Source organism: Leptinotarsa decemlineata, unplaced genomic scaffold (genome assembly GCF_025532065.1).
Source record: "Leptinotarsa decemlineata unplaced genomic scaffold, Ldec_3_MD MMD2_tig00000251_RagTag_RagTag, whole genome shotgun sequence".
Lineage (NCBI taxonomy): Eukaryota > Metazoa > Arthropoda > Insecta > Coleoptera > Chrysomelidae > Leptinotarsa > Leptinotarsa decemlineata.
This window is the reverse complement of record NW_027412547.1, coordinates 495513-520650: the sequence shown is the minus strand read 5'-3', so window position 1 is coordinate 520650 and position 25138 is coordinate 495513. Positions and strand designations below refer to the sequence as shown.

Genomic DNA, 25138 nt, shown 5'->3' with positions numbered 1-25138 from the left:
GCTGAAATTATGTATTTAGGTTCGTTTTATATTATAAATATGCAATAAGATAGGATTTTTAAATATTCCAACTGGGGGGCCCCCCGTAGAAGGAAAAGGGGCGCGTTTACATATAATAATTACCTTTTCATCATTGTTTCTCCGATCCACAATATTTTCGGAAGCTGAAATTATGTATTTAGGTTCGTTTTATATTGTAGATATGCAATAAGGAAAGATTTTCAAATATTCCAACTGGGACACCCCCACTATGGATAAAAGGGGCGCGTTTACATATGAAAATTATCTTTTCATCACTGTTTCTTCGATATACAATATTTTCGGATGATGAAATTATGTATTTAGGTTCGTTTTATATTGTAGATATGCAATAAGGAAGGATTTTCAAATATTCCAACTGGGACACCCCCACTATGGATAAAAGGGGCGCGTTTACATATGAAAATTATCTTTTCATCACTGTTTCTTCGATATACAATATTTTCGGATGATGAAATTATGTATTTAGGTTCGTTTTATATTGTAGATATGCAATAAGGAAGGATTTTCAAATATTCCAACTGGGACACCCCCACTATGGATAAAAGGGGAGCGTTTACAAATGAAAATTATCTTCATCACTGTTTCTCCGATCCACAATATTTTCGGAGGCTGAAATTATGTATTTAGGTTCGTTTTATATTATAAATATGCAATAAGATAGGATTTTTAAATATTCCAACTGGGGCGCCCCCGTAGAAGGAAAAGGGGCGCGTTTACATATAATAATTACCTTTTCATCATTGTTTCTCTGATCCACAATATTTTCGGAAGCTGAAATTATGTATTTAGGTTCGTTTTATATTATGAATATGCAATAAGATAGGATTTTTAAATATTCCAACTGGGATACCCCCCGTAGGAGGAAAAGTGGCGTGTTTACATATAATAATTACCTTTTATATGCATTTTATATCATTGTTTCTCCGATCCACAATATTTTCGGAAGCTGAAATTATGTATTTAGGTTCGTTTTATATTGTAGATATGCAATAAGAAAGAATTTTTAAATATTCCAACTGGGGTGCCCCCCGTAGGAGGAAAAGTGGCGTGTTTACATATAATAATTACCTTTTATATGCATTTTATATCATTGTTTCTCCGATCCACAATATTTTCGGAAGCTGAAATTATGTATTTAGGTTCGTTTTATATTGTAGATATGCAATAAGAAAGAATTTTTAAATATTCCAACTGGGGTGCCCCCGAAGGAGGAAAAGGGGCGCGTTTACATATAATAATTACCTTTTCATCATTGTTTCTCCGATCCACAATATTTTCGGAAGCTGAAATTATGTATTTAGGTTCGTTTTATATTGTAGATATGCAATAAGGAAGGATTTTCAAATATTCCAACTGGGACACCCCCACTATGGATAAAAGGGGCGCGTTTACATATGAAAATTATCTTTTCATCACTGTTTCTTCGATATACAATATTTTCGGATGATGAAATTATGTATTTAGGTTCGTTTTATATTGTAGATATGCAATAAGGAAGGATTTTCAAATATTCCAACTGGGACACCCCCACTATGGATAAAAGGGGCGCGTTTACATATGAAAATTATCTTTTCATCACTGTTTCTTCGATATACAATATTTTCGGATGATGAAATTATGTATTTAGGTTCGTTTTATATTGTAGATATGCAATAAGGAAGGATTTTCAAATATTCCAACTGGGACACCCCCACTATGGATAAAAGGGGAGCGTTTACAAATGAAAATTATCTTCATCACTGTTTCTCCGATCCACAATATTTTCGGAGGCTGAAATTATGTATTTAGGTTCGTTTTATATTATAAATATGCAATAAGATAGGATTTTTAAATATTCCAACTGGGGCGCCCCCGTAGAAGGAAAAGGGGCGCGTTTACATATAATAATTACCTTTTCATCATTGTTTCTCTGATCCACAATATTTTCGGAAGCTGAAATTATGTATTTAGGTTCGTTTTATATTATGAATATGCAATAAGATAGGATTTTTAAATATTCCAACTGGGATACCCCCCGTAGGAGGAAAAGTGGCGTGTTTACATATAATAATTACCTTTTATATGCATTTTATATCATTGTTTCTCCGATCCACAATATTTTCGGAAGCTGAAATTATGTATTTAGGTTCGTTTTATATTGTAGATATGCAATAAGAAAGAATTTTTAAATATTCCAACTGGGGTGCCCCCGTAGGAGGAAAAGTGGCGTGTTTACATATAATAATTACCTTTTATATGCATTTTATATCATTGTTTCTCCGATCCACAATATTTTCGGAAGCTGAAATTATGTATTTAGGTTCGTTTTATATTGTAGATATGCAATAAGAAAGAATTTTTAAATATTCCAACTGGGGTGCCCCCCGTAGGAGGAAAAGGGGCGCGTTTACATATAATAATTACCTTTTCATCATTGTTTCTCCGATCCACAATATTTTCGGAAGCTGAAATTATGTATTTAGGTTCGTTTTATATTGTAGATATGCAATAAGGAAGGATTTTCAAATATTCCACCTGGGGCGCCCCCCGTAGGAGGAAAAGGGGCGCGTTTACTTATAATAATTACCTTTTCATCATTGTTTCTCTGATCCACAATATTTTCGGAAGCTGAAATTATGTATTTAGGTTCGTTTTATATTATGAATATGCAATAAGATAGGATTTTTAAATATTCCAACTGGGATACCCCCCGTAGGAGGAAAAGTGGCGTGTTTACATATAATAATTACCTTTTATATGCATTTTATATCATTGTTTCTCCGATCCACAATATTTTCGGAAGCTGAAATTATGTATTTAGGTTCGTTTTATATTGTAGATATGCAATAAGAAAGAATTTTTAAATATTCCAACTGGGGCGCCCCCCGTAGGAGGAAAAGGGGCGCGTTTACATACAATAATTACCTTTTCATCACTGTTTCTCCGCATCAAACTTTCGGAGGCTGAAATTTTGTATGTAGGTTCGTTTTATGCTGTATATGTGCAATAAGAAAGGATTTTCAAATATTCCAGTTGTGGCACCAGCCGCAGTGGAAAAAGGCGCGTTCATAAAATAAAGTCACCTCTTAATCACTGTTTCTCCATACCAGTATATTTTGGGAGGCTGAAATTTTGCATGTATGTTCGGAGCTGGCGCCCCCGTTGGAATATTTAAAAAAGCGCGTTCATAAAACAAATTTATCTTGTCATCAGTGTTTCTCCATGCCCTTGAATTTCCGGTAGGTGAATTTGTATTTAGTATCAGCATTGCACTCGTGCGGAGCAACAGACCTCGTATGTTCTAAGCAGGGTGTTCCTTTTTATCCGCTTCTAAATGTTTCTGAGGACAATCGATTATTTTATCGGATGCACGAATTGATGACGCATGTATATTATTTTATTACCTCAACTGTAGCTTTGTAGCTGTAGCTTATCAGTTCTGATGTTTCGAAAATGCGGTCTAACTGATCCTGGACGCAAAAATCAATGTTTTTATTTCGACTTTTTTCAAATTTAATTAAATGAGACCGACAGCATGACTTGAATAAGATTAAAATTCATTTTCTAAATCAGCAGATGCTTTATTACGTATTACTGTGTCTGCCGCACAACAATTACACAACTATAAAATAAACGATGAACAGATCGCTGTGGCATTGGAAATAATGAGCAAACCAACGAACGGTTTACAGACCAGTGAATTATGGCTGTCTCAGGTGAATCCACAGACCGTTATGGTTAGGTAATTCGTTCCGGATATGCATTTTTGATATTTTCGAAATCTGTATTGTTTTAGCTCGTAGATCAGTGTGAATGAAACTGAATCCAAGCTTAGTTGACAGCAATAATGAATTGAGCACGGAAAAATATCAGTACCTACTACTCAATTATTAATATTGAGGTTATGACAACTAAATTCATTTACAGATTCAAATTTAACAATAAATTGGTTTAACAAATATTGGTTGATAACTAATCAATAAAATAGTGTTATCAACGAAGTTAGGAACTAACAGCAATAACGAACTTTAATTAGGCAGAGAAGTATAGATTTACTATCATTATGGAGACAATGAAACTAACCAAGGTTTCCCTGTCGTGTGGAACATAAGTTTAAGCATATTAATAACTAACGAACAATTGAAATGAATCACAGTAAAACAAAAACACTAATGAGATTTATGTAATTGTGATTTTCCACCGACAATACTTTGTAGTTGTGGATCAATTTTACTTGTACCAATTATCAAAAGAGATTTAGGATGCTCATCGGTTAATTGAGATCTGTAAACATTCTTTGTGTACTTCATCTTGGAAAACGTTTTCTCACACAAGTAAGTAGTACCAAAAATAGAAAACAACCCACGAGCAAATTATCAAATTGTTCCAGTGGAAGAACCTTATGAAATTCCAACAAAGATGAATTTTGACATTTGTTCTTAAGCATATCACTGCACCGTAAATCAATAATTTCCATTTGGACTTCCGGAGCCAGAGTTTCAATGTCAGAATCAAAAGGATTTTGAAAAAGCTTAATTTCATTCGCAATGACATCAAAATCTGAAAAACGAGTATCAAAATTCATCTTCAAAGCACTCAAAGTTTCGATTGCAAAATTGACAGGAAATTCAGTCTCTGTAGTGTGGCTGAATATTTCACATGTTTCAAAATGTGTGAAACATTTTTCACGTAATTGCGATTGAAATAGTCTTTCTGCCTGAAGGATTTGATATTGGTGTATAAATCAGGGAGAAGCTGATTTTCTCCTTGCAATCTCAAATTCAGTTCGTTCATATAATTTGTCAAATCGACATATAAGGCTAACTTCCACATCCATTCACTATTTTCTAAATCGACAAAAGGGCGCTGCTTCTCATTTAAAAAAATTTCGATCTCTGCTCGAAGTTCAAAAAAGCACTTAAGGACTTTTCCGCAACTAAGCCAGCGTGCGACAGTATGATATGGTGAATCATTTTCTCCAATCTGTTGACATATCCAAACATTTTCCGCACAAGGACTGTTGATGAATGATACAATGTGAGACTAATGGTTTTGAACCACCATCATTTTCTACAGCCTTTGACACAAGTGCAACCACTCCTTTATTTTACCATACATATTTTTGCCTCCATTAGTTGTTATAGATTTAAATTTCTCCATCGAAGGTTCTTTTTATTAATGTCATTTTCAACTCCCTTAAAAATATCTGCCCCAGTTGTCGTGCCGCGAATACTATCAATATTAAGAAGTTCTTCATACACTTCATAGCTTTTATCTACTCCGCGAATAAAAATCAACACCTGAGCAGTATCTGACACATCCGTTGACTCATCCAATGCTAGAGAAAACCACCCATGATGTCCATTTTTGTCAGACAGTTGAGATGATATATTTTCTGCGATGTCTTGCACCCTCCGAGTCACGGTGTTTGCTGACAAACTGACACTTTTAAATAAATTTACCTTTTCAGGGCATATTTCTTCGGCTACTGCAATCAAGCATTCTTTTATCATTTCTCCATCGGTGAATTGTTTGCCACGTTTTCCGATTGCAAGAGTCACGAAAGCTGGCGCGAGTTGCAGACTCTTGTTCAGTATTCGCTTTGGTAAACAAAGATTGCTGCGATTTGAGTCCGCGTTTCAAAGCTTCAAATTTTTCCTTCCGAAAACTTCCTGTATACTTGGAGTAACTTTGAAGATGTTTCGATTCATAGTGTCGTTTAATGTTATAGTCTTTGAGAACAGCTATGGTTTCATTGCAAATTAAACATAGCGCCTTATTACTGGACTCAATCACAAAATACTTAAAGTTCCATTTTTCTTAGAACGTTCTGCATTCACTGTTGATTTTTCGCTTCTTTTCCGTTACTAACAAATCACACATAAAAACAATAAGTCAAATCAAAATACTTTTATTGACGGGTGTTACTTTATTTCACAATAGACAGTTTCGCTTCTTTCGCCTTTCCTACGCAGACTAACTCGCAGTTGCGCCGCTAGCCTTTTTATATGCAATTATTACTACCATCTCGAGGTGATCGGAATGCACTAACTAGAACCAGAACTTTCTCGAACCAACGCAGTAATTCCAAATATTTAATTACGCCTAATGCCACCTAGCGGGTAGCTGAAAAAGATAGTACATAGTACCACTACTCGCCACTAGATGTCGTTAAGTGTCACAATACATAATAATAATTGAAATGCAAAAAAAAGCGTAAGTTTGTTTAGGTCACGCACTTTGCGACTATCCTAGTCTAGAAATATAGTTAAGGGCAGAAATTGGCCCTTGGAACAAACTGAAAAAATTATTATGGCCCGAAGGCTTCAAAGTTTGGAGACCCCTGGGTTAGACAGACATTATGATTTCCTACCACGTAGTAACGGCTACATCCATCAATTTATATATCTTGTTGCCTACAGAATCCAGGAAACTGTATGAAATCGAATCATTTTCAGAAAACGTTTTACTGGAATGCGAAATATTTAATTTTTTAGATGTCGCTTTTGAAAAAAAATGCCTTTCACTGCAGTAGAGCATATATATTTACAAGCATTTTTTCCTTTGCATATTTCGTCCTACATTCCAAACATTCAATCAGCATTCAGTTTAATTTTTCAAAAAACTCTTATCAAATATGTAATAATAATGGGAATATATTCTAGTAAATGCCAGCTAGTGAATGTGACCATATTATTTCATCTACATGTACATTAAAACAATGTTCTCTGAGAAAAACAATTGAGATAATACACACACAGTGACCCTGCGGCCTGAAGTCACCTAGAGAACGGATAATAAACGTGCGAAACTTTGAAACAGTTCAAATGTTGATTCATGTTTATTAACCTCATTTCCAAGAACGTATCTCACTGAGACGAACTGAAAAAATAATTAAAATTCAAAATAAAATTGGGAAAATAATTATTACTGAATGAAATAGGAACATTCATCTCTCTCAACGTTTCTACACCGGGAACTGTTGAGTGACTGTTGGACAAAAACTACTTCTCCAACTACTACCGGAAAGAAATGAAAAACATTTTCTCGTGCGAAGGTATCGTATATGAAGTGGATCCATGATGCAATTTTTACCTTTAATTCAGAATATTGTGTAGAAATCCTGTGAATGATATCTGATTCAATTCCATAACGAATGTTTGGAATACCAACTGAATAGACAAAAGTGTTCTTTGTATGATTCAGTGTTCATATAAAAGTATCTGTTTCGAAATATTTTTTCTTTCGTGTAATGTTTATGTGAAAGTAACTGTTCCAGTTTGTGTCTGAAAGTTACTTCTTTGCATGATCTACACACTACTTCTTTTAAAATTGATTGCTTCCTTCCTTTCTTTGGAAGATTCCAACATTTTTTTTGTATCCAGATGAAGTGGTAGAAAGCCAAAAACTTAATTTCCCATAAGTTACTAGCTGTTGCCCGCTCTTATATTAACGTACACATAATCTTGAAATATGCAGGTAGGTTCTTTGTATAGCGTAAATTTCCAACCCCAAAGGGTTAAAATGGAGGTTCAGAGATTGTATTGAATTTTGACAGTTATGAAGTTGGAAACTTGAAGTTTTGGGTTAATAAAAAATTATCGTATAGTTCAAGTAAACGATATAGTGCAACCTACTTTCCAACAGTTTCCACATAATTTCAAAAAATTAGGAACCCATCCTTTACTTCCCCGCAGTGCACAATGATTAGTGGCGACCCTTTGTTTGCAGGCATGTTAGGCTTACACATTCTCGAACCATCAGTCCATCCTTTAGTAACTGTGTTGTGAGTGTCATACCAAGTTTCGTTCAAATAGAAAATTTGCCGTTGTTTTTGTCAATATTTAGTTATTTGTTCTAAGTATTTGCTACGCAATTCCACTATTTTTTCTGCTTTCCATAATTGCTTGATGTTTGTTTTTTATTTTAAATCTAAATCCTAGTTCCTTTATCCAATTCTGAAGAGTTTTGTCACAGCAGCTCACGTTATGGCCGGAAATATTCGATTTCTTCCTTATGATTTCAGTTGTAGGAATGTCATTGCTTTTGTAACAGTCGTATATCGTTTTTTTCAATGATTTTATTAGATGAACATCTAAAGGTTTTAGTAATCCCGCATCAAATCGCGTCTTGCGTTCATAAGGTTTGTTTTTGACTATTTTACGTATAGTTGAGAAAGGAATTTCGGTCAAATCTGGTGTTTCTTGTAATAGTTTGTTTCCCTCGAAACCAAACTTGAGATGTAGATTCTTATATACATTGAAACATACTTTCTGTGTTTCAATATTCTAATGCATCCGAATCTTATTCACTGGTGTCTCTTTTTCGCATTGTTCACCATCGCTATTGGAATCACTACACAGGAAAAAATCTGCGTTGTTATCACACTCGTTATTACTATTATTACTTGTCCAAAGACGCTCCATTTTAAACAGATAACAAAAATTTTTCGTCACCGTAACATGACTCCAAATTTATTTTAAGACTCTTCAGCCAATCATAAAACTCGGTCAGTAAAAATTATCCAATACGAACTGCCAATTTCAGTCCACGTGGACTAGTTGGTAGCGGCATTATTTCTCTGTATTGGTTTTTTGGCCTTTGAGATGCCGATAGCTTTAAATATTCACAATACAGGTTACTTCGACTATAACTATTTGTTCAAAATGGTCTGTCACGAAATTTCATGTGAAAAATCAAATGTCAGGCAACAACTAGTATATTATATTTGGTAAATAAGCATATGCTGATATATTGGTTTTTCTTTGTTTCAGGATAGGGATGAACAACGACGATTGGAAATGATTCACAGGAAAGAGGAAGACGACTTGTACAGAAAATTCCAGAGACAAAGAGAGGAAGAAGAAAAACGAATACGAGATGAAATCAGAGTAAGATATCAGTTATTTTTTTAACGTTTTTAAATCCAACAATATCAGTTACCAATTACCTGAAATGATACATATATAATATTACTATTGGAAACCCAGTGCTTAGTTCATGAAATTTCCCTCATGAAATTGTTATTGTAAAATTTTGTACGCTGATCAGTTTTTCGGACGTTGCGTCTATACCAATATATCTGACATTGTTTTTGTAATCTCTCCCCGATTTTCATCTTGAGCGGTCGGATCCATACATATTTACAAAAACAATTGGAGACCACGAGAACTAGCTTCAAATTTCGATTCGGATAAGCGGACTGACGCATTTCGGTCAAGTCCCTTTGCCATGGATCGTCCAAACCGTTGATGATTGTACGACGTCATCACAGCTTGTTTCGTAAATTCCAGACTTCTTTTTCCGTAGAGTTGTTTTTCGGGTCACCTAAAACTTGCCAAAGTGTATGAGCAGTTTTGGAAGCCACTTTCATATTCAATTTTTCTAAAAATTGAACCAAATTGTCGGTGTATTTTGGTTCTTTTGGAAGAACTGATGAATGTGCTAGACGCGGATCATTAACTTCATATATAAGTCCTGAACCAGCTCCGGGGGTACTAAAATCATTGATACGAAACCAGATTAGGACATGAACCAATAAGAAGCACACAGAGTACTGGACAAAAGTACCTGGCAATAAACACAGTAGAACCATAATTAATGAACCGTCCGAGAAAAGAACCGAAGAACTGCTTCAATAAAGTAGGGATCGGCTCAGAATAATTACAGGATTACTAACCAGTCATTGTCCGCTTAGAGGACACCTGAATAAAATGGGGATGTACAACGGAGACCTCAGCTGCAAATTATGCAACGAAGGGATACAAACAGCTCTACACATCTTATGCAAATGTAAGTCACTGAATCACAGGAGGCAGGCAATATATGGACGTACTAAATTACGTCCAGAAGAATATGACGAACATCCAACACGGAACCTAAACAAATTAGTATAGTCTATCCATTCCCAATTGGAACGGCAATAAAAATAAGAGTACAGTCATAAACATTTCTTGCCTGTGGCCCCTGGTCGCCCAGATAGTTAGTACAGGAGATCTCAAATGTAGTTGAAGAATAAAGGCTCAGTTAGCTGGACTGGCTGAATACTATTTTTTGTCCGTTTCACAATATTTCTTTATCAGTGCCGTGTGTTCGTGGGGTTAGGTGAGGTAGTGAGTGGTTTTGTAAACCGATTTTTGAAAACTTTTTCTAGAGATCAATTACCCTTACACCAAACTGATATTTTTGCACTCGACGCGCGTTTCGTTAACAAGGTTAGCATCTTCAGGAGAAGCAAATTGAGACTGAATCTAAAGACAAGGGTTAGCTGTTTATATACCTAAAGTTTTTTAGTCCGATGTGGACTTTGTTTGTTAAATGATGATTATCCTAATTGATTTTTCGTTAATTAACTAGTGGAACCACTACCTGCAAATTAATTTGTCAACAATAGATTAAAAAGCGGACAAATTAATTTGCAGGTAGTGGTTCTACTTGTTAATTACCGAAAAATCAATCAGGATAATCATCATTTAACAAACAAAGTCCACATCGGACCAAAAAACTTTAGGTATATAAACAGCTAACCCTTTTCTTTAGATTCAGTATCAATTTGCTTCTCCTGAAGATGCTAACCTTGTTAGCGAAACACGCGTCGATGCAAAAATATCAGTTTGGTGTTTGGGTAATTGATCTCTAGAAAAAGTTTTCAACTTTTACACCAAAGGTTCCAATCTATTCGCTTAAACCGATTTTTGTGAACATCTTAGTGTTTTTGGGTACTTTCATCAATATGGCTTTTTGGACACCTTTTGAAACAAATGATAACATTACGTGTGAGGAATCTGTGTCAATCGACAGGGATCCGGAATTTGAAAATAAGGACTTACATGTTCAAGTTCAGCGAGTAATTTTGAATATTTATGAATGCTTGAAGAAGGAAAACTGTCACACTTCACAGAATGCTATTGTGAATAGACTATGCGAGTTAATGAAACTATCTCGTTCGACAGTTCTTCGAGTCATTGAAATAGGGGATGTCATTGACCATGCAATGAAACGAAAACAAAGGAATAAAAAATTCGCAAACGTTGATGGTGCTACAAAAGATGTGATTCGGCGAACAATTTATGGTATATACCAAAAAAATTAAGTACCAACCTTGGAAATGATTTGGTATAAATTACTCGACTATCCCGGTTACAATTACAAATCTTTAGAAACTCTACGAGGTGTCTTATTGTCTTGTGGTTTCAAATATAAAAAATTGAACAATCGGATGGTCATAATGGAATCGACATAATCTACCTCCACGAAACTTGGTTTGACACCATGATGTTGTCAAATATGGCTGGGTAGACGAAACCAAGTATTGTGCTTTGAACACACCTTCTTCAAGGGGAAAACGTGTTATAATTTTGCATGTCGGGAATGAAAGTGGTTTCGTATCTGTCGGCCAAAAATATAAAAGATTCGTCTGCTGATTATCACGGAGATATAACTGCGGCTTTATTTGAAACCTGGTTCAGTGAACAGCTTCTCCCAAATATTTCTCCAATCTCGATTATTGTTATCGATAACGCTTCGTATCATTCTCGGTTATTGACTACAATACCAAACAATAACACAAAAAAATCTGATATTGTTGATTTCATGCGAAATCATGACATGGAAATACCCGAAAAGATTCCAACGAAAAAGTTATTACTGGCGACCATAAAACAACGTAATTTCAAAAAAGAGTATATTATTGATTCGATGTGTGAAACACGTGGTCATATTCTCTTACTTTTGCCTCCATACTATTGTGTGTTCAATCCGGTTTGGTTTGGGCCACAATGAAAGAAAGCTTGCGGAAATGTAATCAGTCACAGACTTTGAATGCTGTAGTACTTTGCAATATAAGGCGGGTGGTGAATGAAGTAGGTAATAGTGATGTGTGGAAGAACTGTATGGCCCACGTTATAAAAGAAGAGAACAAATATTATGTGCAAAGTTCCATAAATCCGATCGTTATTCAACTCGATGATGATTCCACCTCATCCGAATATAGCGAAGAAGAATTTTGATTCTTCTAGCAATTTTGTTGGCCTCTATTATTTTGTAAATTATGTTTGACGAGAATTCGGTGTGATTATTTGTGTTTTCATTGTATTTTAGAGTTTTCGATTCGGAAATCAACTACCTTGAATTTCGAAGTTTTTCATAAATACCCATGGTGGAAAGATTCAGTTGAGATAACTTTTTCATGGGGTGATCAATTGCTATGATTGTAAGAATAAGTAACTGAAAAACTACCACTGAAAAATAATATGCCGACGCCTATGTCGAGGCGGGAATTCCTTATCTGTGCTGTTAAAATTGGTATTGGAAATACTATACAGGGAACGAGACTGATTGACTGATACTATACGCTATAAGCCCGAGGCTGCAGTGTTTTTTGGAGAGTTAAACTAGATGGATCAAGTCAGACAGCTCCCAAGGGACAAAAAAAAGCTACTGTGCTAGTTGAAACATGTCTGTCTATACCGTTGGAGTTACATGCGGATAACATACCGTAAGATTGTTTTTTTCTCATAAAAATTCATACAATTGTCGTTTTGAGTATTCAATATAGATAAACTTTGTCTTTTACTCCGAGTAATTTGGACGAATCGTTTGAAATTTATCACGATAAGATTGAGTTGACGCAACGCAGTAAGCCATCATGCGTAGCGTCTACTGTAAGACGACGGGGGACGATGCGCGGGGATGGAGGGGCGGTCTAAGCAATGAAGCGCCGTCGCCGATATCACGACATGTAATACAGCAGCTTTTTCGTAGTGAATTAAGTCTATGGATTACTATGGATCTCAAGTAAAGGACGAATCAATCAGAAAAAAACTTGTAATATTTAATGCGTAATAGTTGATGATATACTATCACTTAAAAAAAAAATACGAATATCACAGCTATTAACGTACACGTTTCATGTTTCCAATTACCTTGTTTATCGACTTTGACCTTGATGAGAATAATTAGGCATGGTTTATAGACCACAACAAAACGATGATTTGGTTCAAAAAAACAGTTTTAAATGCTTTCAGAACAACAATAGATTCACATTCTGTGTAGAAAGTCTTGGCCCTTGAGACACGGTATGCGATGCGTTTCTTGATGCAACCGTTCAATTTTCACCGACGGAATGCGAGGTACAGGGTTGATCAAAAGTTGGTGCCGTGTTTAATTCTTATATTCATTAGGCGTGATCGAAATCATTACTTTTCTGTTTATCCGGTACAGAAGTCAACCATTGTACAAATTGTTGTGCATCTCTAATAGTCCATTGAAACGTTACATTCGTTCATTTTCTTTGATGGTCCAGGCTGCGGTTCAGGATCTAATTCAGTATCGGAGGTGAATGTTTGCGAAATAATAGTATTATCCATGATAATACTGCAAGTTCCCCCAGAACAATTGAGGCACACTGCAGAGCAGTTGAAGCCTGTTTTTTGGCAACCAAACATCTTCCACAGTTTCCCTTGCATCTGCAGAAAATTAATTCCAGAAGTTCGGATGGTGCCGGAGGCTTGAAAGTTTGGATTGTTGTCTAAATTTTTCCGTGGTTTTTCCAGCCCCAGTCTTCAGGATCACACCGTTGCGGTGTGATCCTGAAGACTGGGCTGGAAAAGAAAAAGCATGTTGGTAAATCAATGAGACAATTCCGTAATGATCAAAAACTTGTTTCTCTCGCCTAGAAAGGAGGCCGCCCGTCCATCCATCCGAATTTGAATAACCTCCGATTGAAATAGCTATAATCGGATTAAAATTCATGTGAAAGGCTTCATCCGATCGATAAGTTACGTGAATCAGGAATTACATATTATTTTCGATGGAATTTCACTTCGAGCAATGTAATCAGCCGTGATTACATCACTCACCAGATAATGATAATTAAAAAAAAAAGAATTGCACCGGCAAGTCGGGTTTTTCGCTTCAGCTGGCGCATTTTCTATCATTCAGTTTGAGGAGTCAAAATGTCAGTTGTTTAAAAGATTTGGACTATTACTCTTAATTGAATAGTAATGATAATGGGGAATGTTCTTCAATTTGGGTTATTACAGCAAATGCAAATTTGAACAAAATAAAGTTGAGTTTTTGATTCCTGAGTTTTTCAAATTCACTTCAAGTGTTCAAATTGATGTTTCAAATGTTGGGTTTTAATTTTTAAAGGGATTTGTTTCTAATTCACATATTGGCAACAGCGCCTCTATCAAGTTGAAATAATTTATATGTACCTAAATATTCTACTTCAAAAAAGGAAAATTATCTTTATAAATCAACAATTAAGGCAAAATATAAATTATAGTTCAATACCACCTCCACAAGCCACATAAACAACAGTTGTTTTGTTATTTATTTATATAGAGAAAGACAGGTTAAGTCATATGTCACAGAATGTCTCGGAACTCGGAACATAAACAGAACATAAACAGAACAGCACGCCTCTGAAATATGACATCTTTGTTTTTTTCATACAGGTAACAGATTCATTGTCCTTTATTAGCTATAACCGATGTTGCCAAATGGTGAAATAGAAACGAATCCCTTTAAATGTTGAATGCATCATTTCATTTCTCTTTTTTGAGTATTTAAATAATTTTTTAAAGAAAAAAGTTAAAATGATAAGTTTAAAATGCGTTGTTTTAGAGCTCTTTTATGAAAACTACTTGATTTTCGTCAGGTGGAACATTCCCCATTGCAATAAAAATCAATCTACCGCGACTTTTAGGAATAGTATTTTTTAACGACTGGGTTAAACTGAAAGTTGCTCTGAAGCTTTTATTTTGAAATTTAAAATTCAAGAAATGAGACATCGACTCAAAAATTTGAATCTATTCCATTAAAGTTAAATTCCGTTGAATCTAAACTCCATTATCTGTATCCCTGATGTTGACTTTTGATTTATTTGACAAGTAATCAGGTTTCCTTAACCTCGCAGTTAGGTTAGGTCAGAGTATTTTCTGGATTATTATGTACGTGGTTCAAGAAATAAGGTGCATGTTTGATTTTCCCGCCCTACGCACATTCGATTATCAATTTTTTATTTCTTCATATTGGAAAGTTCTTCTTCTTCTCTTTTTTTATGGTATTTGCTTTCCTTCGGCGCAGTAGACCAGCTGTTAAAAGTTGAATACTCAAATAACCGCAAAGAATAAAGTAAACCATATCAAATAAAGGAAAGAAACTTGAAATTTTTGTGAACTGTATTTTTGAGGAAATATAAAAACATTTTGAAAGGTAATTTTAGTGTAGAACGATATAAATTTGTTTTTGACTGTTTTTTTTCCAAATCTCACTCTGACAACAGAAGTTTGGACGATAATGCCTAAAATTATTATGAAACCAACTAAAATTTCAATTATTTTTTCCAGGATGAATGGGAAAAGGAATTAGAAAGGCTCACGAACCGGTTCGAAAGGGAGCTACAACTGAAAAGGAAACGAGATGACCAAAACGTACTTACCCTTCGACACCAACAGGAACGAGAAGACCTAGAGAAAAACATGACCCTAAGGAGGGATAAGAAAAAAGAATCGCTGACAAGGAAGATGTTAGAACACGAAAGGTAGATTTCTACCAACCTGTACATATTGTTTAACCAGTAATGTCGCTGGGGTCATTTTGGACCATCTGATGCGTGTCAGTCCATTACCCTTTCAGAAAACAACAACTTCCCTGGCTAATGCCACGAAGGGCGTTGAATTACATTCAATAGGTGTCAGTGCAGGAATCTTCACAGAAGTATTTCCTGCATATGCTGTTGGCGAAAGGTCTCAGAATAGATTCCCGTTAGAAGAATGAAGAAAATGTTATTTTTCGAATCGTTATCAACAATTTGCTCAGGTTAAAAATTAAAAATCTCCATTGATGATTAAAAATATATTTCTTAATGTTACTGTGGTCAGAAGCTACATGAAAATTATTTTTTAAAACTTTCATCTGAGGTTGTTATAAACAAATGCGGTATTTAAGAGATAATCTAAATACTTGTATGATTAAATATCTCATGAACATTTCAATACAGAAGTTGGTTGGATATCTAATATGCTAGAACTAGACAATAAGAATATTTCACAGCTTGAAAACAACGAAAATTAATTGGCGCTCCGGGGCGACTTCATTGATTCCAGTGACGCATTTGCTTTTTCAGCTGCAGGAAAACCCGGAAAAACCTGCAGCACCACATCATCTGAAGATCTTGATCTGCCAATGTCCTCTCTTTCATAAAACAAAATATAGGCTGCCTCCAGAAGCTTCAATAAATTCAAGACACCGTCAAACTTAAACCAGTCCGTTTCGTCTTTGACCAACGCTAGTTGAAGTTCCAGAAATTCAAATATGTTCTTGCTACCTCTTGAACATTTACTACATAGTAAACTAGTGAGGATTTTTCCAGCAGAAGATTCACAAATACAAGACGAGATAAACTGTACGGAATCATTCAATCCAGAGTGGTCAGGAGTATTGATTTTGCTATTGTTTTGCTCACGAACAGTATTCAACAAGGACCCCAAGAATTCGGAACAATCCTCTTGTTGTCCTAACGAGTATCTAGTAGATTTCAAAGACTGCAGGAAATCGGTTGGAGGGAAAGATGACACGTTCTCACTGCAGCTACATGAACGGTTAGTTTCAGTTTGGTGTGTAGGCAGGAAACATTCTCGTTTTCGTTCATCATTGAAACCTCATTCTTGAAATTCTTCGTCATGAACAACATTTGTAAAATGCTATTCATGTAGCAAATGTTTCCTAAATTATCTAATCCAATCTTCTTCTCAAGATTTTCAGGACACATCTCTACCGATTTTCATTTTTTTCAGTGGGCGAATATCCCATCTCTGACACCATATTTCGAAGACCTCTTTATTATATAATAGATATGACTAGGTATATCACTCACATAACTTTTTATCCAACGTATGTTCATCAATAACTTCAGCCAAATCCCATATTTTTTTCAGTTAGGTATTTATTATAATTTAAGCAGTTTTTCCAATCGGCACTTGATTTTTCTTAAAAATCATCTAGGTACATGCTATTCTGAATCGAATGACACCTCGTTCTTATTTTTTGGAGGTGGAGAAAAAGTTTGACCTGCAAGGTAATTGTGAAGTAGAGTATACCTATGAAAATGATTCCTTTTCATACAAATTTTGTCTGACTTTGATATCTTGCCCCGTTCAAAACTTAAGAAGGGGAGGGAGACTATTTACATCCGCCCTGTATTATTCTAAACACAGAAAGTTGGTATGGTGACAAGTGATTGATCAAACATTTTCAGTTTGTTTATTGTATCAACGGCAGGATATTTTCACTTATTTTCCATTCAGTCAACTACATTGATGCGATTCATATTATCAAGAATTGGTATTTTTTCTAATATTCCTTTTCTTCAGGGCAGCAACTGCGGCACTAGTTGAAAAACAAAGCCACGAGATGTTGGAACTGATTAACGAGAAACGCAGCGAATATATGCAAGCTGAGTCGCTGTATCTAGACCACAATGAAGGTTATACAGAAGAGGTCCAGCCGTACCCGAGTCTAGCGCCAGCTCCCGCACCACCCGCACTTAGCAAATTTCAGGTAAGAATATTCAAAGAATATCGAGAATGCATTTCAAACACTCACCAGAGGCGTAGGTTTGTAATAAATGATATTGTTATTTGCCGTGGCGCTCTGGGAATCAGTGACTTTTCTTGGGATTTGCTATTCTGAACTAAGAACCCCTGTCTTTAGCCAATATACCGGCTGCCAACGGAAACATTGTACACGTCGCTATTCAGTTGTTTTTGGGGTAAAAGAAATTTGAAACGATTCTGCCGCAATGTATAAATAAAAAACAATCGAGAACCTATTTCGGATATCACTAGTTCGGACTTCCATTGTCTAATATATAAAATTATTTGAGATCCCTGAAACAACTAAAAAAAAATAAAAAAAAAGTTAAGAGATTCCAAGCCACTTTAGTTCACGACGTTTCGATTGTTAGTATCTACAATCGTCTTCAGGTGGACTGATTCCTCCGAGAGATGACTATGGGTTGTTTATCCCCGCTTTCCATTTTTTCCGCTTCACTGGTTCAGTGGGAGATGGCCGTTTGGCGAGAGTTGGCCAATTTTCGCTTGATTGGCTGAATACGTTGTTAGACAGTATGTATGCGGCTTCCTTGAAATTTCTCCTGAACCAATGTTCCTCTCTGTGTATGATCTTAGCTTGGGACCACTCGATGTTGTGTTGATGGGTCCAAACATGGTCTGCTATTCCCGATTTGCTGGTTTCCCCTCGCTGTGTGTGTTTCTTGTGCTCGGCAATGCGAACATTCAATGGCCGCTTAGTTTCACCAATATAGGATTTTCCACACTTACAGGGTATCTGGTAAATGCAATTCTTGGACTCGCAGTTCGCGTTTGGTGGCCTGGTTTTCGTGAGGCTGCTACGGATAGTGTTACCGGATCTGAAGCAAGTTCTGATGTTGTACTTGGAACTAATTCTTCTTATCCTCTCCGATAATCCTCTGATGTAGGGAAGTGCAAGCACTGGTTGTGACGGCTTCTCTTCCTTGCGAGGCTCCTGCTGTCTTTTAGCCAAAGTCTTTTCCACCATCGCTTTAGAGTAGCCGTTCCGTTGAAGATCATTTTTGATGATGTCTAGTTACTTCTCGAGACCTTCCTTCGTATTACAGAGCCCAAAAGCACGGTCTAATAGAGTCTTGATGATTCCTCTTTCAGTCGATTGATGGTGGTTGGATTCGTGGTTCAGATACTGTCCCGTATGAGTGGGTTTTCGGTATACAGATGTTTCCCACTTAGTGTCGGTCCTCTCCACCAAAACGTCTAAGTATGGCAATTCGTTGTGTATTTCCTTCTCCATTATGAAAGTGATGGAAGGTCTCATCCTGTTGATGTGTTACAGGAAGGCGTCTAGTTCAGTATTCCCATGGTTCCATATTATGAACGTGTCGTCAACATATCTCAACCAGACTCGAGGTTTCTTGTGGGCTTCTTCAATGGCCAGATTTTCAAACCACTCCATATATATATGTTGGCTATGACTGGTAAAGTGGCGATCCCATTGGCAGTCCCTCATCTTGTGTAAAGAACTCGTCCTTCAGATGGAAATAACAGTTTCGTACACAGCATCCTATTAATTCCATAAAAACTTCTATAGGTAGATTCGTTCTCTCTTTCAGGTCCCCGTCTTCGGATAGCTTTCTCTGTATGTTTTGGAGTGCTTCTTCGACCGGAACGTTGGTGTAAAGGCTTTCCACGTCGAAGCTAATCAGTTGATCTTCCTGTGTGACTTCAATTGACCCTATAGTTCGACAAAATGCCTTGAATTCTTCACAAAAGACGATGTTTTTCCTTGTAATGGTTGTATTATAGGAAGTGAAAATCTAGACAAGTTTTGAGTAGCCGAATCTCTGGAGCTGATGATCGGTCTAAACGGAACGTCTTTCTTGTAGATTTTGGGTAGTCCATACAAGTGAGGGGGCTTACTGTGGTGCGGTGTTACCGATGATCTTTCCTTGTCCGAAAAATAGACTTGGTGTTTATGCAAAATCTGGTACAAACACCGGGTTAACCGGATGTAACGTTTTCTTACTCGTCTCTTGATCTGGAGCAAGAAAGCGGTACATGTGCTGAAAAAACTCTGCCTTTTGTTTCTCTTCACTTCAAGTTGTTCGACAATATTTCCACAGATGGCGTCATAGTGCTGCCAAATTGAACTTTGACAAAATGATTCCTAGCCCCCCTTTTGAAAAGTAATGGTCACTTGTGATACATAGTTGGAAAGATAAATTTATATTTTATATTCAAAGTATATGCTTTTTGAATATTCATAGATATATCATACGAGACGTTTGGTGACTTTGGATCTACACTGAATATATTTTCTACTGGAAACTCCCCTTCTTGTTGATAGAAAAAATTTAGGGTACACTCCTGACACCGATTTTCATTTTTTACAATAGCGAATATCCCATCTCTGACACCTTATTTCGAAGACCCCTTTAAACCGACTGGAGCATTATTTCGACAATTTCTCGGATATTTTTTCTCACAGAACACATCATCTTCAAATTTCAGGTTTACAACGACCCTACCGAATTTGCGAACGTAGACCAAATCGCCATTTCGGTAGCACAAGAAGACCAGAAATCCTTCACGGATTTAGTGCGGCAGCTAGTTGGACGGTGCGGATCCGACATTGAGAAGGCGAGGTAATAATAATTATAATTCTGCCGAGGATACCTTACAACTGACTAATAATGCCTCATTTCAGAACGATATTCAGATGGATAACGGTGAAGAATCTGAACGCAATGTCCTTCGACGACAATTTGAGAGTGGACACGCCAATGGGGCTCTTGCGGGGCATCAAAAATGGTACTGAGAGCTACCATGTGCTATTTAAAAGATTGTGCAGGTAATATATCGTTTCGTTACTTTTTGTGGCATTGATTGATATCTGTTAGGTACCCTGCGATATATATATATATATATATATATATATATATATATATATATATATATATATATATATATATATATACACATATATATATATATATATATATATATATATATATATATATATATATATATATATATATATATATATATATATATATATATTTAACTAAGTATGTGGTGGATCTCGTCAAATAAACAACTTTTTCCTATAAAATGTTTAACAAAGAATGATTCGCTTTCGAAATACAGATTGTTGAAATTTTTCAAAACATGGTAGTTTTTTGTCATAAGTTTTTTGCAATTTCAGTTATTTTCATCACACTTTATATGCAGTATACCCGTACAGACTTCTTCTAAACTGAGCATTATCGAACTGTTTATTCAATCCAAATTTAAAAAAATTGTCAGGTTTAATTATTTAATTAGAAAGTGCTACATTTCGGAGTTTGTAAAAAAACAATTTGGAGAAGTACTATATTATTTATTAGGAAAATAAACATATAAAAATTGAACGAAACAACTATTACAACAACTGTTCAAAGTGACGACCCCAACAGTAATACAGGCTTCTGCTCTCCTCATCAAAGAATTCCGCACCCGTTGAAAAATGCCCGGAGTGTTTCTTATCGTTTTGCAGCAAGCTATGATGCGATCCCTCAATATTTCCTCGTTTTCAATGGGGCTAGCATAAACTAGTGATTTTACCCCAAAAAAATCGACGCGATTGAGGTCCGGTGACCTCAGGGGCCAATTATCAGTGCCTCCTCTTCCTATCCATCGTTGGGATATGCTACGTCTAAAAAATTTCTTGCTATCACACTAAAATGAGCAGGAGCTCCATCGTGCATACACCAATAGTGATTTCGGAGACCAATGGGAACATCTTCCATAAGTTGGGGAAGCTCGTGTTCCAAAAAATGTAGGTAAGCATCTCCATTCAAACGTAAGGGGAGAAAATAGGTCCCAATTAAATAATCCTCAATTATGCCTACCCATACATTGAAAGAGAATCTGCCTTGGAAATGAGTTTGCGTTATCCATATGGGTTATCTTCCGCCCAGATGTGGTTGTTATGGAAATTCATGATACCATTTCTTGAAAAATTAGCCTCATTCTGTGAAGAGGATTTTCGATAAAATTTGCGTATGTTGTTCTACTTTTCTTTGAAGCCATTGAGCAAACTCGATACGTGGTTGGAAATCACGTAGCGTATATCACGCTGAATATGATAAGGATAAAATTACTGTTCCTTTAAAATTCTGGGTAAATTTTCGTTATGTGGACACCCGGCGATTTTGATAAAAATTTTTGACTGTACTTACGTATTTTGATGCGTAGATTACGAATCCGAAAGAAAAAAGCGGCGCTCTCCCTTATTTAAAAAGTTACGGCCCTTCAAAGTTCAGAAAAGGGCAACTTTTCAGCCTTCTTTTTCACTAAATAAACTATTTAAAAATACATGCATTTATTCACTAGGCCACCTTTACACCTTATTCGTCCTTCTTTAACACTTTTCACTTCAATAATCAACATTTTTCTTATAAAAATGTTAAAAAATGTACGGAGCTGCTTTTTGGTTACATATCACTGTATTTTACGTTTTTAAGGTTAATGATATGGTTGGTACGACTGATGCAGTCCATATTCCTGAAGTAATTCAAATGTTTTTTTACCTTCATTCTTTAGATCGTAAATTGGTTTTTGGTGGTGTATTACGAATTTGAAATAGTAGGCGACGGCAAATACCAACCGCTTTTTCTGAAATGTCACTAGTAACTAACCTAAAAATAGAATAATGTCACCAGGAGAAGCATTCGTTTTTAAATCAAGTTTTTTATAAGAAAAATGTTGATTATTGAAGTGAAAAGTGTTAAAGAAGGAGGAATAAGGTGTAAAGGTGACCTAGTGAATAAATGCTTGTGTTTTTAAATAGTTTATTTAGTGAAAAAGAAGGCTGAAAAGTTGCCCTTTTCTGAACTTTGAAGAGCCGTAACTTTTTGAATAAGGGAGAGCGCCGCTTTTTTCTTTCGGATTCGTAATCTACGCATCAAAATACGTAAGTACAGTCAAACATTTTTTCAAAATCGCCGGGTGTCCACATAACGAAAATTTACCAAATTCTGTAAACTGTAAAGCTTGACTAATTTTTCTTGTACTTGTCTCTGGATGTTCACTAATTTCTTCGAGAACCGCCTCCTCCAATTTTACAGTTCTTGTAGTTCGTGGCCGTCCTACTGCAGAATTTGTTTCAAAGCTTCCAGATTCGGAAAGTCGCCGGAAAAGATTCACAAATGTCGCTGCACAAGGAGCCACGCGTTGGGGATACCTTTCCTGATAAATGCGTCTGGCCTCGCTTGAATTTCCGTCAGCCAAGCCGTATGCAAAAACCATATCAGCCATTTCAGCATTCGTAAAGTCGGGCATGGTACCAAAAAATCACTTTATAAACTCCGAACTGTGAATTTGTCAATAGTTAAAAATGATGATGATGATAGCTGGTCGTGCTGTCATCATCAAGCACGACAGCTGTTGAAAGCGCTCGCATATAATTGAATAGAAGTTATAAAGCTTCAAAACCGTTTTGTAACTTATATTAATATTGAAATACTGAAAATAACGGAAAATTAGTAGCATCATTCAAAAAAATTCAAAATAGCTGCGGCGATGGACTTGTTACATGCTTGTGATTGATGAATCGTATTATATTATATTAATAAACTTACCTTTCGTTAAGAGACTCTGTAATGTTCCGAGGATCATCTTCTGCTTGTTCATCAAATTTTTTATAATTAATTTCAAAAGCGGTGATAGTTTTAGGTTATATCCTCACTGTCAACAGTATATGTCTATCGCACGCGAAAGGAGAGAGAAGCATCTTTCCGAAATACGGCTACCGTTGTGGGTTAGAGTGAGAAAGGAACAGCCTGCCTGCCGCTGCCGTATGCGTGAGAGAAAGGAAAGCTAGACAGACTGGCGCCATAACGAATTACGTAACGAAGCGGTTTACCCTCCCATTAGAATAAATCGCGGAAAAACGGGCTCATTTGAAAAAAAGGAAGTGGTGTTACATCAAGATAATTCACCATGACAGAAATCAATGTAAACGGTGGCAAAATTACACGACTTGGGCTTTGAATTGCTTTCGCATCCACCGTATTCTCTAGATCTGGCCCCCAGCGACTTTTTTGTTCTCAGATCTCAAGAGAATGCTCGCTGGAAAGGTAAATGACAAAACTGAGGCCTATTTTGAGACAAAAGACAAATATTACTATAAAAATGATCGCTATGATCGTTGTATCGCCTCGAAGTCAACTATATTGAATAATAAAATCAAATTTTACAAAAAAAATCTATGTTAGCCTCCGAACTTTTCAATCCAATTGATGTACTTGGAAATCAGTTGACACAAATATGGTCGTTTTCTAGCTACGCCGGTCTTCACTGCGTCGTCATCAAAGGTTACTCAAAATCCGCGGGATATCAACCCGGCGTACGGTTTGAAGACAACCGGTTCAGAAACTCCTGGAATGCAGTTTATGTAGCAGGAGCCTGGCGATTCGTTCAATGCAACTGGGGAGCAAGGCATTTGGTCAATGCCAAGGAAGCCCCTAAGGCCGGCAACAAAGCAAAATCGGACAGTTTGAGGTAATTTCTTCACGACAACATAGATCAAGATAGTAGGTTGATTCTTTTATCATTGCAGGTACGAATACGATGACCATTACTTCCTCACCGATCCCAAAGAGTTCATCTACGAATTCTTCCCTCTACAGTCGGACTGGCAGCTTCTGAAGACCCCGATTACCTTACAGGAGTTCGAGGAACTTCCCTTCGTTAGATCGTTGTTTTTCCGATACGGGCTCTACTTCTCCGATCAGAATACCAAGGCTGTCATGTTCACGGATTCAACAGGTAGCGGTCCGTTGACTATACATATACTATTGAAAATACAGTGATCAACTATTATTGGAACGCTTACGAGTCATTTATTTCAGGTGCAGCAACTGTGAGAATAGCGATGCCAAACCACATGCAAGGAAGTCTTATTTTCCACTACAACCTCAAATTTTACGACAGTGACGGTGACAGCTACGACGGGGTATCTCTTAAGAGATTCGTTATGCAGGTGAGAAATGGTCTGAACTAAGTTTGATTGAGACAAGAAATATCAGAGACAAAGCTTCTGCTTATATATTAACGTGGAAGCTTTGATTGTTCAACTCATGAACAATTTTAGGTCATACCTGACACCAATTACGGTTTACACATCCCACTCCTGACACCAAATCCACGATGTTCCTTGTAGGAAATGCCAGTGAATTATATGTTTTTTCAGAAATATATGCATGTCATTTTATTTTTTTTTGGATCACCTCAAACTATTGACAATTCGATAATCTTTTACACTTCAGCGAATGGTTGCTTTTGGCCGAAGAGCACTACGGGTCCGTTAAAAATTATTATTCATGGAATCAAATTTAAGATTTTCCTCAATGAAGATTCCTAAAAATTAGTTTTGCTCCAAATTTTCAATTTTAACATTTTCCAAGTGTACTTCCCCTAGTTACATCTAAACGTAAACACATTTGTTTTGTCGATGTTGAATGATGAAAGATTGGAATCACAGCACTCTTTAACCCTTCTTATGTCCACGATGATTT

The 25138-nt window shown here is 36.2% G+C and overlaps 1 protein-coding gene across 2 annotated transcripts in view; it reads left to right on the top strand.

Annotated features, from left to right (window-relative positions):
- Positions 1–25138, top strand: part of Hil (peptidase hillarin) — a 51760-nt gene that overhangs the window by 17016 nt on the left and 9606 nt on the right. For both annotated transcript variants that reach the window (XM_074173439.1, XM_074173440.1), the window contains exons 4-11: positions 8796–8912; positions 15375–15568; positions 17400–17586; positions 20091–20224; positions 20287–20430; positions 23904–24122; positions 24181–24389; positions 24473–24603. In XM_074173439.1, coding sequence (XP_074029540.1) covers positions 8796–8912; positions 15375–15568; positions 17400–17586; positions 20091–20224; positions 20287–20430; positions 23904–24122; positions 24181–24389; positions 24473–24603 — 1335 coding nt within the window. The remainder of the gene's footprint in view (positions 1–8795; positions 8913–15374; positions 15569–17399; positions 17587–20090; positions 20225–20286; positions 20431–23903; positions 24123–24180; positions 24390–24472; positions 24604–25138) is intronic.